The sequence below is a fragment of the Coloeus monedula genome, assembly GCF_965178545.1.
Source record: "Coloeus monedula genome assembly, chromosome: 5".
NCBI classification, from domain to species: Eukaryota; Metazoa; Chordata; class Aves; order Passeriformes; family Corvidae; genus Coloeus; species Coloeus monedula.
The window spans coordinates 4417806-4430942 of NC_138785.1; the positions used below are offsets into that span (position 1 = coordinate 4417806).

General features: G+C 42.2%; 1 protein-coding gene across 1 annotated transcript in view; it reads right to left on the bottom strand.

Annotated features, from left to right (window-relative positions):
• Nucleotides 1-12928, bottom strand: part of TRPC3 (transient receptor potential cation channel subfamily C member 3) — a gene marked incomplete at both ends in the record, with an annotated part of 33674 nt that extends 20746 nt beyond the window's left edge. Inside the window, 2 exons of the mRNA XM_082281412.1 lie at nucleotides 3748-4519; nucleotides 12702-12928. Coding sequence (XP_082137538.1) covers nucleotides 3748-4519; nucleotides 12702-12928 — 999 coding nt within the window. The remainder of the gene's footprint in view (nucleotides 1-3747; nucleotides 4520-12701) is intronic.
• Between the last annotated feature and the right edge of the window lie 209 nt (nucleotides 12929-13137).

Below are 13137 nucleotides of genomic sequence, written 5' to 3' on the forward strand. Positions count from 1 at the left end.
CATACATGGTGAGTGTGCACATGTAACTGTATATGCAAATCAAGCACATAATTGCACTAATGATTATGGATCTGGGCCCTCTCCTTTCAAAAGCTGAGCCTAAACCTAGATTAAGCTTGAACATTCTTTGTTAGTTCAGCTGAGATAACACTATGTAAATTTACTTGGAACACTGACAGATTCCGCTTTTAGATGCACGTCCACATCTTCCGTTGGTTTAGTAGGAGCTTTCAGCAAAACTGGGAACAGGGATTTATCCTATAGAAAGCAGGAACACAACCTTTTTGACCCTTACCAGTGCAATTTCAGCTGGGAGAACTGAGCTTGATTACACAGGCCAGTATTTAGTTGAAAGCTGGTGTAAAGAGATAATCACGGGGCTTTTTAGCTACCTTGTCCTCTCTCTTCCTATGGTGACTCCAAAGGAAAGTTCCATCAGCTGTTCTGACTGCCAGAAATCCTCCCTTCCCTAGGCAGTTACAGCCCTAAAGTTCTCAGGGAGGAGGGTGAATATCAATTAACTTTAGGAACCCAGAGTAGCCGCAGTGGTCAGGATCTGCTAAAAATAGGAGAACAGGAAAACACAAAAATTGGGAATATTTGTATTGCAAAGTATTTTGTGGTGCTACTGGACAGGAAAAGATAATTCTCCAACTCTTGTAATGGTCACTTATTTACACTAAGATACAGTTCCAGTTTTTACAATTTGGTAGCAGTCTTGGCTGAGATCAAACTGAAATTTCTGATGTCATCTTAAATCCTGCAGGCAATCCCTGGAATTAGGAGACTAGCGGGACTAGAATTACAAGTAAAGTAAGAGAAATACTGTACTCCCTGCCCTGGCCATGAGAGAATTGAATAGACAAGAGGATGAAAAGATCAAAAAGGAGTAAAAGTGTCAAGAAGAAATAAATGAAATAGATGAAGAAGAGTAAAAGAACAAACAGCAGGTTGAAACAAGGATTTCACAAGTGGAAGTAAGGAAGCTTGAAGATGAAAGGAGTACGGTGAAATGGTCTTTAGGGCTCCAGTTTCCTCATCTATTTTTATTAATTTTCAGTACTTTTTTTGGCTATGTGTCTTGCATCTTCCAAGAAAAATCAAGGTTCTGTGATTTCTTTGAATCCTTTCTCCTTACTTCTAAAAGGAAAATAAACCAAAACCCTAAAAATCATTAACCAAGTTTTTAACTAGTGTAATTAACCAGGTTTTCTTGAGGAACTGACTGTAATGAATGAATGTCCTAAGTCACATTCCCACATTTCTAATTTGCTTGTGCAAACCCTGGTTTGTGCATTAGAATTTCTTAGTGTAAATGATAAGCGAGAGGTGCAGACTGGACTTTGTATATGCAATGGACATTAAGATCAATTTAACAAGCATTTACCAGGAAACTTGGCCCTCAGGTGTTTTTAAACAGGTTCAACCTATGTTCTTTCTCTGTGGGAAAACCATACAGAACAGCATATTCTGTAGGAGTGCTCTGCATCCTGGAAGCAGAGCATGCACAGGAAACATTGTGGGCCTTAATATTCCATGGATACTGAGAATAAATCATGATTTAAACAGATTTGTCCATTTTTTTTGTTGTGAGAGAGATGAAGTATTTTCCCCATTTTTCTTCACCCTGAAACAATTCTGCTCAGTGCTGTGCTACAGATTGAATTTGAGTGGAATACTTGAGCATTTCCAGTGATGATCCTAGAGGAGAGTGCAGCAGAAGTCTGCAGGAATGCAAATGCTGGATTAGAACCCTTCTCCTCTGGGATGTGACAAAGCACACAAGTTATCAGCCAAACACATTCAGATGACACATCTATAGGAAAGAAAGCACTGAAAAGACAGTTATGGATGGGAGGGAGTCCAGGAAAACACTCAGCTCTCCTACCAGGCTTGATAGAAACAGAAGGAAAAAAAAAGAGATGGGACATCAACGAGGAGAGTAATTATTTCACTGGAATGGTTTGACATTGATGACAAGCTGGAATTTCCATGCCAGCAAGGAGTCAGGAACAATTTTTACTGTAGGTGCCAAAACTGAATCATGTGATATACCTGGCAAGGTTAGTAGCAATGTAAGTGCTATCCAATAATACTGAAATCTGTTAAAACAGTGAATTTCTCAGGGTTTTAGGCATCCCAAAATAGCAGGGAATTACCATTTTAAAAACTGAAATAATTTTTTTAAGTTCTGGTTTGAAATGAGAAGCCCAATCAAAGAACTTCACCTCTTCTCCAAAATTTCAAGCTACATTTTTTTCCGATGCAATTTGTATGCATGGTATTAGTACCTGTGAGATGGGAGTCTCCCATGGATTTCTATTTCCACTGTAATTTTTCTAAGCAGTTCTAATCATCTACATCCTTGCCTAACAGAAACACAAAGCAGCTTGCCCTAATTTAGCTTTTGGTGGCAGGGTACCTTTTCATCCGAGGAAAAAGAAAAATCTGACATTTTTCCCTGAATAAATTCATCGAGGAAGTATTCAATTAATTTGCCGGATTATACAATACACAGCATGGTATGAGTGAGTTCCTTCAGCAAAGAAAGGAGAGGAAAGGTTTAAGCTGACTTTTACACTTCATTAATGTGTGTTATAATATATTAATCCTCCTCACCACCAAAACGTTCTTTTTAAATTATATTTTAACCCACTCAGCCATATCTGGAGCTATTCTTTTTCAGGAGTCTAAAAAGATTTCTTCCTCTTCTGTTAAATTTCACTTTATTAATTTCTCCCTGTATTTTTCCATGTTGTTGCATATTCTGAGTACTCCACAGGGTAAACACTGCTTGCTGTTGTTTGGAGAGGTTAATATATTTTTGTCTCTCTCAGATCATTTTTGAAGAGATGAACAAGCAAGTGGTACCCAACACTGGCCTTGCAGAACCCCAATAAATTTGCTGTTACACGCAGAGACAATGCTGTGAATATCACTACTCACTGAGAACAATCTGTCATTCCCCAAGCCGAGCTCTTGTCTTTACAAGCAGTCTACCGGGGTTTGATTTTTTATGGGGTTTGGCTGCAGGGGGAGAAGGGTGGACAAGAGGAAAGGCAGCTGTTATGGTCCTTTTCAAGGTATCCAACAGAACTGAAAACTCATTAAAAAAAGCAGTGGGCAACAGTTAACTAAGCCATTAATTGTCTGATGGAGAAGCTGAAATATATCAAGAAGTCAGGGCACTGACATACACAACCAGATACAGCTGAAAACCAGGTAAGAGGACCAACATCTGTAATAAGTTTAACAGCTGGTTTTGAACATGTGACATTCCTAAAAGGTGTGTCAAAAAAAATCTACTTTGGGTACTCTTAACAATTTGGAGGCGTCGGTCAAATTAGTACGAATTAAAAAGAGGGAATAAGGTCAGTGCTGCAGTACCTCAAGAACAGCGAAATGTTTCTGCTTTTTGCACTCATATTACTCAGCATTTGTAACTAGGAACAATCCTTGTGTGCTGCAGCAACCAGAATTGTTTTCCATCTGCTGAAAGGTTATCAGAACGCACACTTTTTCCAGTTGCCAATTTTTTCTGAACACAGCAGGTCCAAAAGCAATTTCATTCTATTAAAAATTCCTTTTAAAGGCTTATGTATCAAGAATAAAAGAGACAATAACATGAGAGTATTTGTAATTGAAAAAGTAAAGGCACAGGGAATCATTTCAGCATCTAAGGACAACATGAAGTAGCAGCAACTTTAAAACAATAACAAAGACAGAGAACCACAAAAACACCATTACCTTGAATTCTTTTTCAATGTTGGCCAACTTGGCAAGTTCATTGCTGAGCTCTAGAGCAGTGAGCACTGGATCTTCACTGGACAGGGACAGATAAGCCGGACTGGCCAGTCCTTTGTACGCGTTTATTCTTGACCTAGAGTGACTGAAAGAATCATGTTTTTGCTTCTCTGTACAGTCATTACATTTGCAGAAATAATCATGAGGTCTTTCTATCCTTGCTCCTTTCATCAACAGCATGTGCACGACTTCGTATTTTTGGCAGTGGGCAGCTAAAATTATGGGAGTGATGTCTGGAGAAAAGCGGGTACCGTCTTCGTCATAGGAATAAAAATCATCATCCTGGAGCTCCTGCTCACAAGGGCTCAGAGTCAGTCGCTTATTTACTGAAAACCCAGGATGATTCAAAATTGCTTCCACTATCCTAATGTAACCCTTGCTGATTGCGAGCAGCAGGGCATCTCCAATCCGTGCCAAGTTCTCTTTTTTTAACAGAAGTTCTGTCACTTCCAAATGTTCGTTCCCTACAGCAAGCTGCAAGGCGTTTTGGCCCATGTAGTCGACGCAGTTGACATTCAGTGTCTTTGACTCCTCCAGCATTTTGCGCACCACAGGGATGTTCCCGTACTCGGCAGCATCCAGGAATCGCTCCTCCTCGGCCGTCAGGCTCGTGCCCCTGTTGTTGAACATGAAGGCAGGGCCCCTAATGGCCTGTCGCCTTCCCTTCTCCCTCATCATGGTCATACGCCTCAGAGATGGACTCTCTTCGATGTACCTAAGGAGAAAACAAGGAAAAGGTAACATATTTTCACTATGGTGGTAAATTGTAACTTCCAATGCTGTGGCTAAACCAACTTATTTTGTCCCTTGTCCTTTGCCCCTCTACTGACAAGCAGTATCCTGTATTGGGATCACTCTTGCTTGTCTGCAATCTAAAGGCACTCACAGGCCCAGTGCCTCGGGCCATTGCTGTTCTCTTAGCATGGTCAAGATTTATTAACATTTTTTCAATCTTTTTTAAGACACCAGTCCTCTTTAGAAATCCCTGCCAGCTCACTTAGCACATATATAAAATGAAAATATATCTGCTATTCTACTTTCAGTAGTAATTAACTATTATCCACCACAGGCATTCAAGCTGATGGTATAAGTAAGGCAATAGTTAATGCTTACCATGTTGTAGATCACATAAGAGTGAGGTGAAAGCACATTTTCTTCAGGATGTCTTGCCAAGCAACACATGGTGAAGCCTGAACTCACAGCTTCTCGTGTTACTACTAGAAACGTTAAACCTGGAAGCTTCTACTCACAAGTCACTTTGATCAAATTATAAATTTTTGAAAAACGATAGTACATGCACGTTCAGCAGACTTTCTGCAACTAAACTGCTCACATGTTCCAGACACCAGGAGTCACCCAGTATAGACTGGGATCAGCTCTCACTTCAGTGGATTCCTGCAATGCTGTGGGTTATGTTGGGCCTGTTTCTACAGCTACCATTTCAGGAGCTGAGAGGGTCTGTGTATACATTCTTGTACCACAATCAAAAAAATGGGAAAGTCAGAGTTAATGAATGAAAATTTGGATAACAGGCTGCACTAGAAAGAGGAATCCTGGGTGTAGGAAAGTGAGATGTTTTAAAGGAGACTGGGAACCAGGGAACCTGTGAACTCTCCACAGAAACCAGTTGCAAAAGCAGAAAGAAGGAGAAAAGAGAAGGGTAACAGGTGAAAAGAATGGGTGAGCAAGCTAATTTGGCAAACACAGAAACTGGAATTATGAACCAGTGAACATACTGGCTAAGAGAACAGGCAGATTGGATGCTGAGCTGGATCTAGCAAGGTAAGGAAACTAGAGAGGGGTGAGAAGGTTCAGAGCAGCGAGACTGGATAGAAATTGCAAAAAAAACGGAGCTAGGATGAGAGGTGGAGGAACAGACACTGCCTAGCTGGGGAAAACAACAGCAGGAGACAACTGCCTGGCAAAGTCTGAAATAACAGAATGGATGGGATCAGGTTGAAGTGCTCACAGCTGGTGGAAGAACAGAAGCATTTGTGCCTGCCAGAGCAGAGGCCAAAGGCCTGAAAAGGTACTCACGGTACCCTAACCTTCCTTCAGCATCATCTGAAAATAAACATGAACCCAATCTCCCTCTCCTTTTCTAGTCCAGCTTGATATTGAGAAAGGCTGCTATCAGTTAATCCAGTAGCTCAAGGGATAGAGATCACTTGAGATGATTTGATGGGCATGGAGACACCAAGTGCTGCTGATAAACAGTTTGACTTAATGGGGGGTGTGCTTTGAATACATATAACACACTATATCTATATATATATACACACTAGAGATAAAGAGGTCTTTTAAGTTCCAAATTTGTTTCTTAGGTCCTACGTGCTTCTGTTCCTCATCTTTTGGAAAAGAACAGTTGGCTCCCATCTTACAGGAGCATTGTGAAAATTAATTTTTTTCACTTTGCTGAAAAACTCAGACACAGGAGTAAAAGGCTAGACAGAAAAACTGAAGAGGAAATTAATCCTTCTACCCTCAGTGCATTAAAAGAGATGTGAGTCCATGTAGTGAATGCAAAGGGCAAACCAAAATATTAAACAGCCCTTTTTAAGCAAACCCTGTGAGTCTGCAAAAAGGACAGAACCAAGGGAAAAATGCCACATGCACTTTTGGGCATGGAAAGGCTCTGCATTAAAGTGGACACAGTAGCACCTGCATGGGCAGTTTCAAAAGCTAAATATCCAAACTGGTGCAGGTTCAAATCCACAGACAGAGAAACAGCCTCCTAAGTGCCTGTGGGGGTTGTTTTCTGTGCGTGTGATGTTGCAACAATGGGCTTTGCTATATTACCACTGCACAAAATACAACCGCTGCCATCACCGGATGCAGCACTGCCAGCCCTAAGAGTTTTCACTGGGCATAACTAATTCCATTCAGGTTGTAAGGATATGCCTGCCCTTCCAGCTATCTGCATCAGTTGTAATAAATTCAGCAAAATGTAAAATCTTAATCACTTTATCACAGCAACAAATATCCTGAAACCCAGTTCAAGCCCTGAGCATTTCAGTTAACACAAATGGGCAGCTCAGTTGCACATCAAGTGAAGAGACTGTGATACTCATTAGCAAGGGCAGGTCTCTCCTGGGATGAAGCATTTCATCTTTTTACCTTTTTATCTGTGGCTGGCATTTCTGGAATACCTGAAATAGCCTGAGTGGCACTGCAGTATAAGGAATGCTAACTACTATTTACTTTTTGAAAGATGTGGCAAAACTGCTTTGGCAAACATGACATGATCCATTCTTCCTTTTTTCATTTCTGCACCGCTTTCTTTAAACCTATAAAAAAGGCTGCATAACAGAGAGGATTTGTAACTCTGTTAAACACAGAATTGATTTAATGTCTTAAACCTCAGGCATATTTCCCACTTAGGAGTACTCAGAAATAAAGATTTTAGCCAAGAGTGCACATTGTGAACAGCCACAGTGAGCTGCTATCTTATTCCCCAACAAAATCAGAAGTAAAACCAGATACACTGTCTTCTCATAGTTTCTTTTTAAACAAGACCTTACTGCCTTCTATGCTGTTACACTTCCATTCTTCCTCCACATCCAAAACTACACACGTACAGAAATGTAGTGTTTACTGTAATGTTAGGAAGAAAAAAGATATAGCTATTAAAAATGTAACAAAGACAAAACAAATTGACTCATGCTGACTTCTTGCTTTAAGAAGACTCTAAACTGCCACTTTGAATCTCATTTATCTTTTATGAAATACACAATATATTTGTCCTTATATATTCCATTTAACTTTTCAGCATATTTTGAAAGGTGACATTTATTTTCATTTTATCTATCTTCCATTCAAAACCCACTATCTGGGTGATCACTGAGGTGATTCATCTGACTTCTGTAGAGAGACACATATCCTTTCAAAAGTGTCCTTTCAAGAGTGTCTTCATAATAAGGAAGATATCCTTAACTGTAAACCTTGTGACAGAAATGATGTATCTGAAGTGACTGCAATACCTTCTCAAAATAAAGATGCACGATGCTTGGTATTTTAATGACTAAAATATTGTCAAGACATCCCCAAATAAATGAAAAGCAAAAAATCTTGTGCAGCACCAGAGGGCCATAAGGCTGTTGTGTTCATCCACATCTCTCCCCTCTTTTCTTCCACTTTTCCCTCAGCAAATTCAAAGACCTTGAAGCCAGCATAGCTCTGGTCAGACTAGTGTATGCAAGAAGAATCAGGTACAGGGTCTCCTATTCCATTTTCTGCTTTCCTTTTCTTACATCTAATATTTGTAGCTATCCCAAAGTATTAATAAAATAGTTAGAATTTTAGTTTTAGGTGTTCGACCATTTTCGGCGTATTTTATATGTATTATGTGCTGTCTGAAATAATCAAACCAGCAAAATCTCAAGTTGCATCTCTCAACATCATTGGACTGGCTTAAAAATATTATTAAAATAGAACTAAGTGTGGATTAATTGCTTGTGTTCTATTTCCAAAGCCTCTGAAGCTCCGATACTCAACCCTGTTTCTGTAAGGTGCTGACAACCTACATTAAAAGATGGAAGGAGAGGTGGAAATCAGGAGGCTCCTTTTCCCAACTGTTCCAAATAGTTGAAAGAACACACACACAAAAATATCTGTAGAATGCATGGCAAAAATCCTCACAAAAGCACCAAGTAGGAAAAATGCCCAATTATTCTGTATTAATTTGTCAGTAGAGATAAAGAAGGATGGAATGGGAGATCAGTCATGTTAACTGAAGCACACCTGTCCCACCACATCTGGACATGTTTCACTTGGCCCTGAGCCTGCTTCAGTTAAGCAGCTGTTTTGAGGAACTGAAAAACTTCACTGGAAAGAAGGAAGAACTTCAGGAACTGCACACCAACCTTCAGAATCATCTGTTCATCAGCTCTGCTTCGCAGCAGAACTCCCACATCAACGAGGCCAAGGCTCCCAGAGGAGCACATCCCCTTTCAACACCTTTACCCAGTGATAAGTATCACAAGCTCTCAGAGCAATGCTATGTGCACCCTGAACAATTAACTGGTTCATTACATACCTGGTAAATAATACACAAAAATCTATCCTACATTATAACATGTTTATGCTTATCTTAAATATTTTCATCTAAAATGTATGACCTTCGTATGGGAAATAAAAAATAAAAAATTCTGCTGAGCAATCAGTGCTCATTTATCTCTTGTTTTCTGCACATATCGCATTTACTATGACCTTACATTGCATCATATCCTTGCCTGGTCAGAGATATTCCTACAAGGAATGTACAAGGCAAGACATTTGAGCAGCACAGCAACTGCAAAGGGCTGGAGAAAGCACAGCAATCCCTCTGCTTCTACCATGGGCTGTTTCAATTACAGATTTCTACTCTGTCACTCTACCTCTCCCTTTTCATGTTCAATCTAGAACTGCAGCAGAAAAGAAGCGTGGGACAAAGAGTTGACCCGAGAATTCCTTTTTTCCTTATCCAGCTCATTATCTACAGCAATCCAAAAGATTTATAATCTTGTTTCTAAGTCTACTTTTTAACGCTGCACACGACATAAGCAATTTTAAAGAAAACAGAGTTTTCATTCTGGGCCTTCCCAGATCCATAGAGCAATTTGTGCTGAAGAACAGGCTGTTACTCTCCCTGAACTATTACATGCAATAAAAGATGGCATCAACAATTTACAAGCAGTTTACCCCCTGCTAAACTACAGTACATTAGTGATCCTGATTCCGTTCTAGCCCCGAAAAGGAAATGCAGTCCAGTGGTAACAGACAGATCTCATAAGTACATCATGCCAACAGGGTTTAAAAGCAGCAACATTGGAGTCAGCCGAGCAGGAGATGCAGATTGTGCCTCTTATTCTGCCAAAAAGTCACCTCTGAGGTCCCAGTTTTAAAATTAAAGACTGGTAATTGCCTTACAAAAGTAAGTGCTCAGACACGCACATACATTAGAGCAGCATTGTAGCTAATGACTCCTGATATCTCTCAAACTAAATGATTTCAAAGATTTTATTTGTTACTGTTACAGAAAAAGACAGCTCTTGCATGTGAGGAAGTAGCTCCTGGCTCTGAGCAGGGCCACAAGAAATGTTGGAGGGGCAACCCCCCAGCCCCACTGCCTCTCCCAAAGGAAGGCTTTCCCATCCCTCCAAGCTCTGCTACAGCCATGCGTCAGAATGGGCCACTGGTAAGTTTGTTTCTTCACCACTAAAAGCAGTGTCTCCTGTATGTATGCTCATGTTCCGAAAAATTTGGGAGTCCCTGCACCAAATCTGAAATGGATTAAATGAGAGCTTCCTTTTCCCTTCTGCAAGCTACTGCCTGGGCTTTCCAGAAGAGGGAGGCTGAAGAGCAGAACATAAATGAGGCCAGCTGCAAGATCTGACTGAGGTCTATACTCTCCCACTGGTCTGAAACAACATAATCCATCATCCAAAACGCCCTCATGTCATCTCACAGAAGTTCTGGCTCCAAACTGGAAAGATTTAGTCCAAAAAAGCAGAAAAGAAATTACAATGAGATATCAGGAGGAGGTGTACACACACTTAGGGGATGAAACAAATTCCTGCCCCATAAACTACGCAAAGCTTTTTTGACAATTACTCTTCACTAACTCCTCAAAGAAAAATACCAACCATCTGAATTCCTGTGGGAAAAAAAAGGACTATATATTGATAGCAGGATGGCATCTACCCACACACAGAACAAGGCAAATATCTCACCAGGAAAGAAACAAGTTAACAGGTCAACTTGCACCAACAAAGAATTTTAAAGCTCCTTTGAAACTTAGTCCTTTCTTTGTGTTCTGTCACTCCAGCCAGAAAACTACGCTGTGATTTGCAGAGAGACTCAGGAAGTCAGGTATCTGATGCCTGCTACATTTAATTTACAGGTTTTGTCCACCTTTTTCCCACTGGGACATATAGTACCCTGTGAAACAAGTATTGCATCCAGTCTGCAATCTTAGTAGGAATCTGAGGTTAATTACTTTTTTTCCAGCAATATTTGGCACAGGAGGGAGCCAGCTGTACACTGACAGGCACCTTACACAGGCTACTGCTTTCAGAGATTTCAAAACCCAACAGTGTCTGCCTTCTTTTGTGCAAACTACTTCACATCTTCCTGCCTCTTTGGCCTCACACCTTGTGCTGAATATTTAGACTACAAATCCTTCCAGCCAAGGGTTCTCACTCTGTGCCTGCTAAAGCCTGACCTATGTCAATCTGAGTGCATCAGGAACAAGCTGATACTCATCTTTACTTCACTAACATGCACAATGATTTTAGGCATTAGCACGAAACACACCATGTTACTCTGGGAGAAAAATCCCACTGCTATGCCAAGGGTGACCACAGGCACATAACAGGAAATATACAGGTCTGGGTGTTTTGCCTCTATGCCCCAATAGTTCAATACAGTCCTACAACATTAATCCATGTCAGCCCTTTTGTCACTCCATTGGGCTCACAGACTCCCAGGACAGGGCCACAAGAATTATTCTACCAGGGAGCAATTCCAAGAGACAGAGCTCACTCCAGGCTCATACACCTATAGCTGTGTAAACTGAACTCCAGTTTGATCCTCCCATGGTACAATATCCATTTCTTAAATACAGGAATATGCCAACCTTTCTAGAAGGACACTTGGGATCCAGGAGCTGAGGACTCACAGCTTCAACTCTGAGCCAGCTTCAACTGTCTAAAAATAACATGTCCAAGTCTCTTTTTATGGCAGATAAAGACAGGCACCTCCAAAAAAGAAGATAAATGACTATGCTTCCTTTCCCACTGCTATTTCCTCTCCCTTTCCATCATCTACATGGGAGTCTAGACAAGCAGCTCAAGCACAACTAACTTTCTGACAGCTGAAGACCCGTGAAAGACTGATTCACTCAAAGTGCAGATTGCTAGGCACAGGGCATTTCTGAAGAATTTCTGCACAGGGATGGTAAACCCCGCTTTTATTTGTGGTTGTCCCATTCTAAGCACTACCCTAATTATTTCTGTATTTTACAGTTGTCTCTGGGGTGATTTTAATTAAGGCTTCTACAAATGCTGAATATCTTATCTTAAAACTCAGTGTTTGCTATCTGGTAATTAAAATATTTAATTAAGAACTAAACGTTGTCCTGAAAACATAAAATAGTCAAGCAATCCTCTGAGGTTAAGTCTACCTAAACTGCAGTGTGTTATGAAAATTAGTGACTAATTCATGGACAACCTACATTTTGCAAGCCAGGGAAAGAAAGTTAACATCCCTACTAGTAAAATTGAATGCATTTATCTTGCAGTAAGTCTAATCATAGTCAGCATCTCTTTATAAACCTAAATAGACAGATAGATGTTTATGGTTGCATCTTTGAAAATAAACTAAAATTTTGGAAGAGCACATCCAAACAGGATAAGGTGCATCTCCAGAACTACGGCTTTTCTGCACAGGTGTCCCAGACTTCTGTGGGGAATCTGGTTGTATCCCAGCACAGATTAAAAAAACATATAGGGATAAAGGGGATACTTTAGCAATGGGTTCTCTAAACCTTAGCTGAGCCAATAATTGGGCAATTTCTCGGCAGCTACGCTTGTATCCAGGGGGGAAAAAAAAGAGGGCGAAAAAAATAAAAAGGGATGGAATCCCCTCCGCCCCGGCATACACCTGTCCCCGCCCGGCGCTGAAGAGGCAAAGCCGCGGGGCTGGGGAGGGGGGCCGAGGGCAGGCAGGGGCCGGACGATGCGCGCAGAGCACTTTGTGCCGAGTGCCCGCGGCCGCTCTGTCTCCTGCCCGCGCCGCGCGGGGCCGCCCGGGACGGGGCCGGCCGCGCCCCCGGCCCCAAAACTCGCCGGGAGCCGCATCCCTGCTCCGGGGAAGTTGCCGGACGGCCCCCTCCACATACCACCCCGGGCTCCACTTACATGGTGCTGGCAAAAGGAGGGGGCGGGTAGTATCCGTAGGGTTCCCGGAGGGTTTTGACAGCCCTCTGCGGCGGCGGAGGGGGCTCCGGCCCCCCATTGACACCTCTCCAGCCGCGGCGCCGGCGCTGCTGCTCCTCTTCCTCTGCCCCCTCCTCCTCCTCCTCCTCCTGCTGCGGGGGGAAGGTCACTCTCCCCTGCTCCTTGCTCTTCCTGATCTTGCTCGACATGGTCAGGGTCCCTTCAGGCGGCCGCGGTGGCGGCGGCTGCTCCCTCTCCCGGCCGGCCTCGTCCGGCAGCGTGTGCGGCGGGGAAGGAGGCAGGAGGAGGAGGTGGAAGACACAGGTCCTGCCCGGCGGGGGACAGAGCACCTGGAGAGGACAAACTCCTCACCACAAAACCACGGCCACCCCGTCGCCCGTCGGGAAGGCGGCGCGAT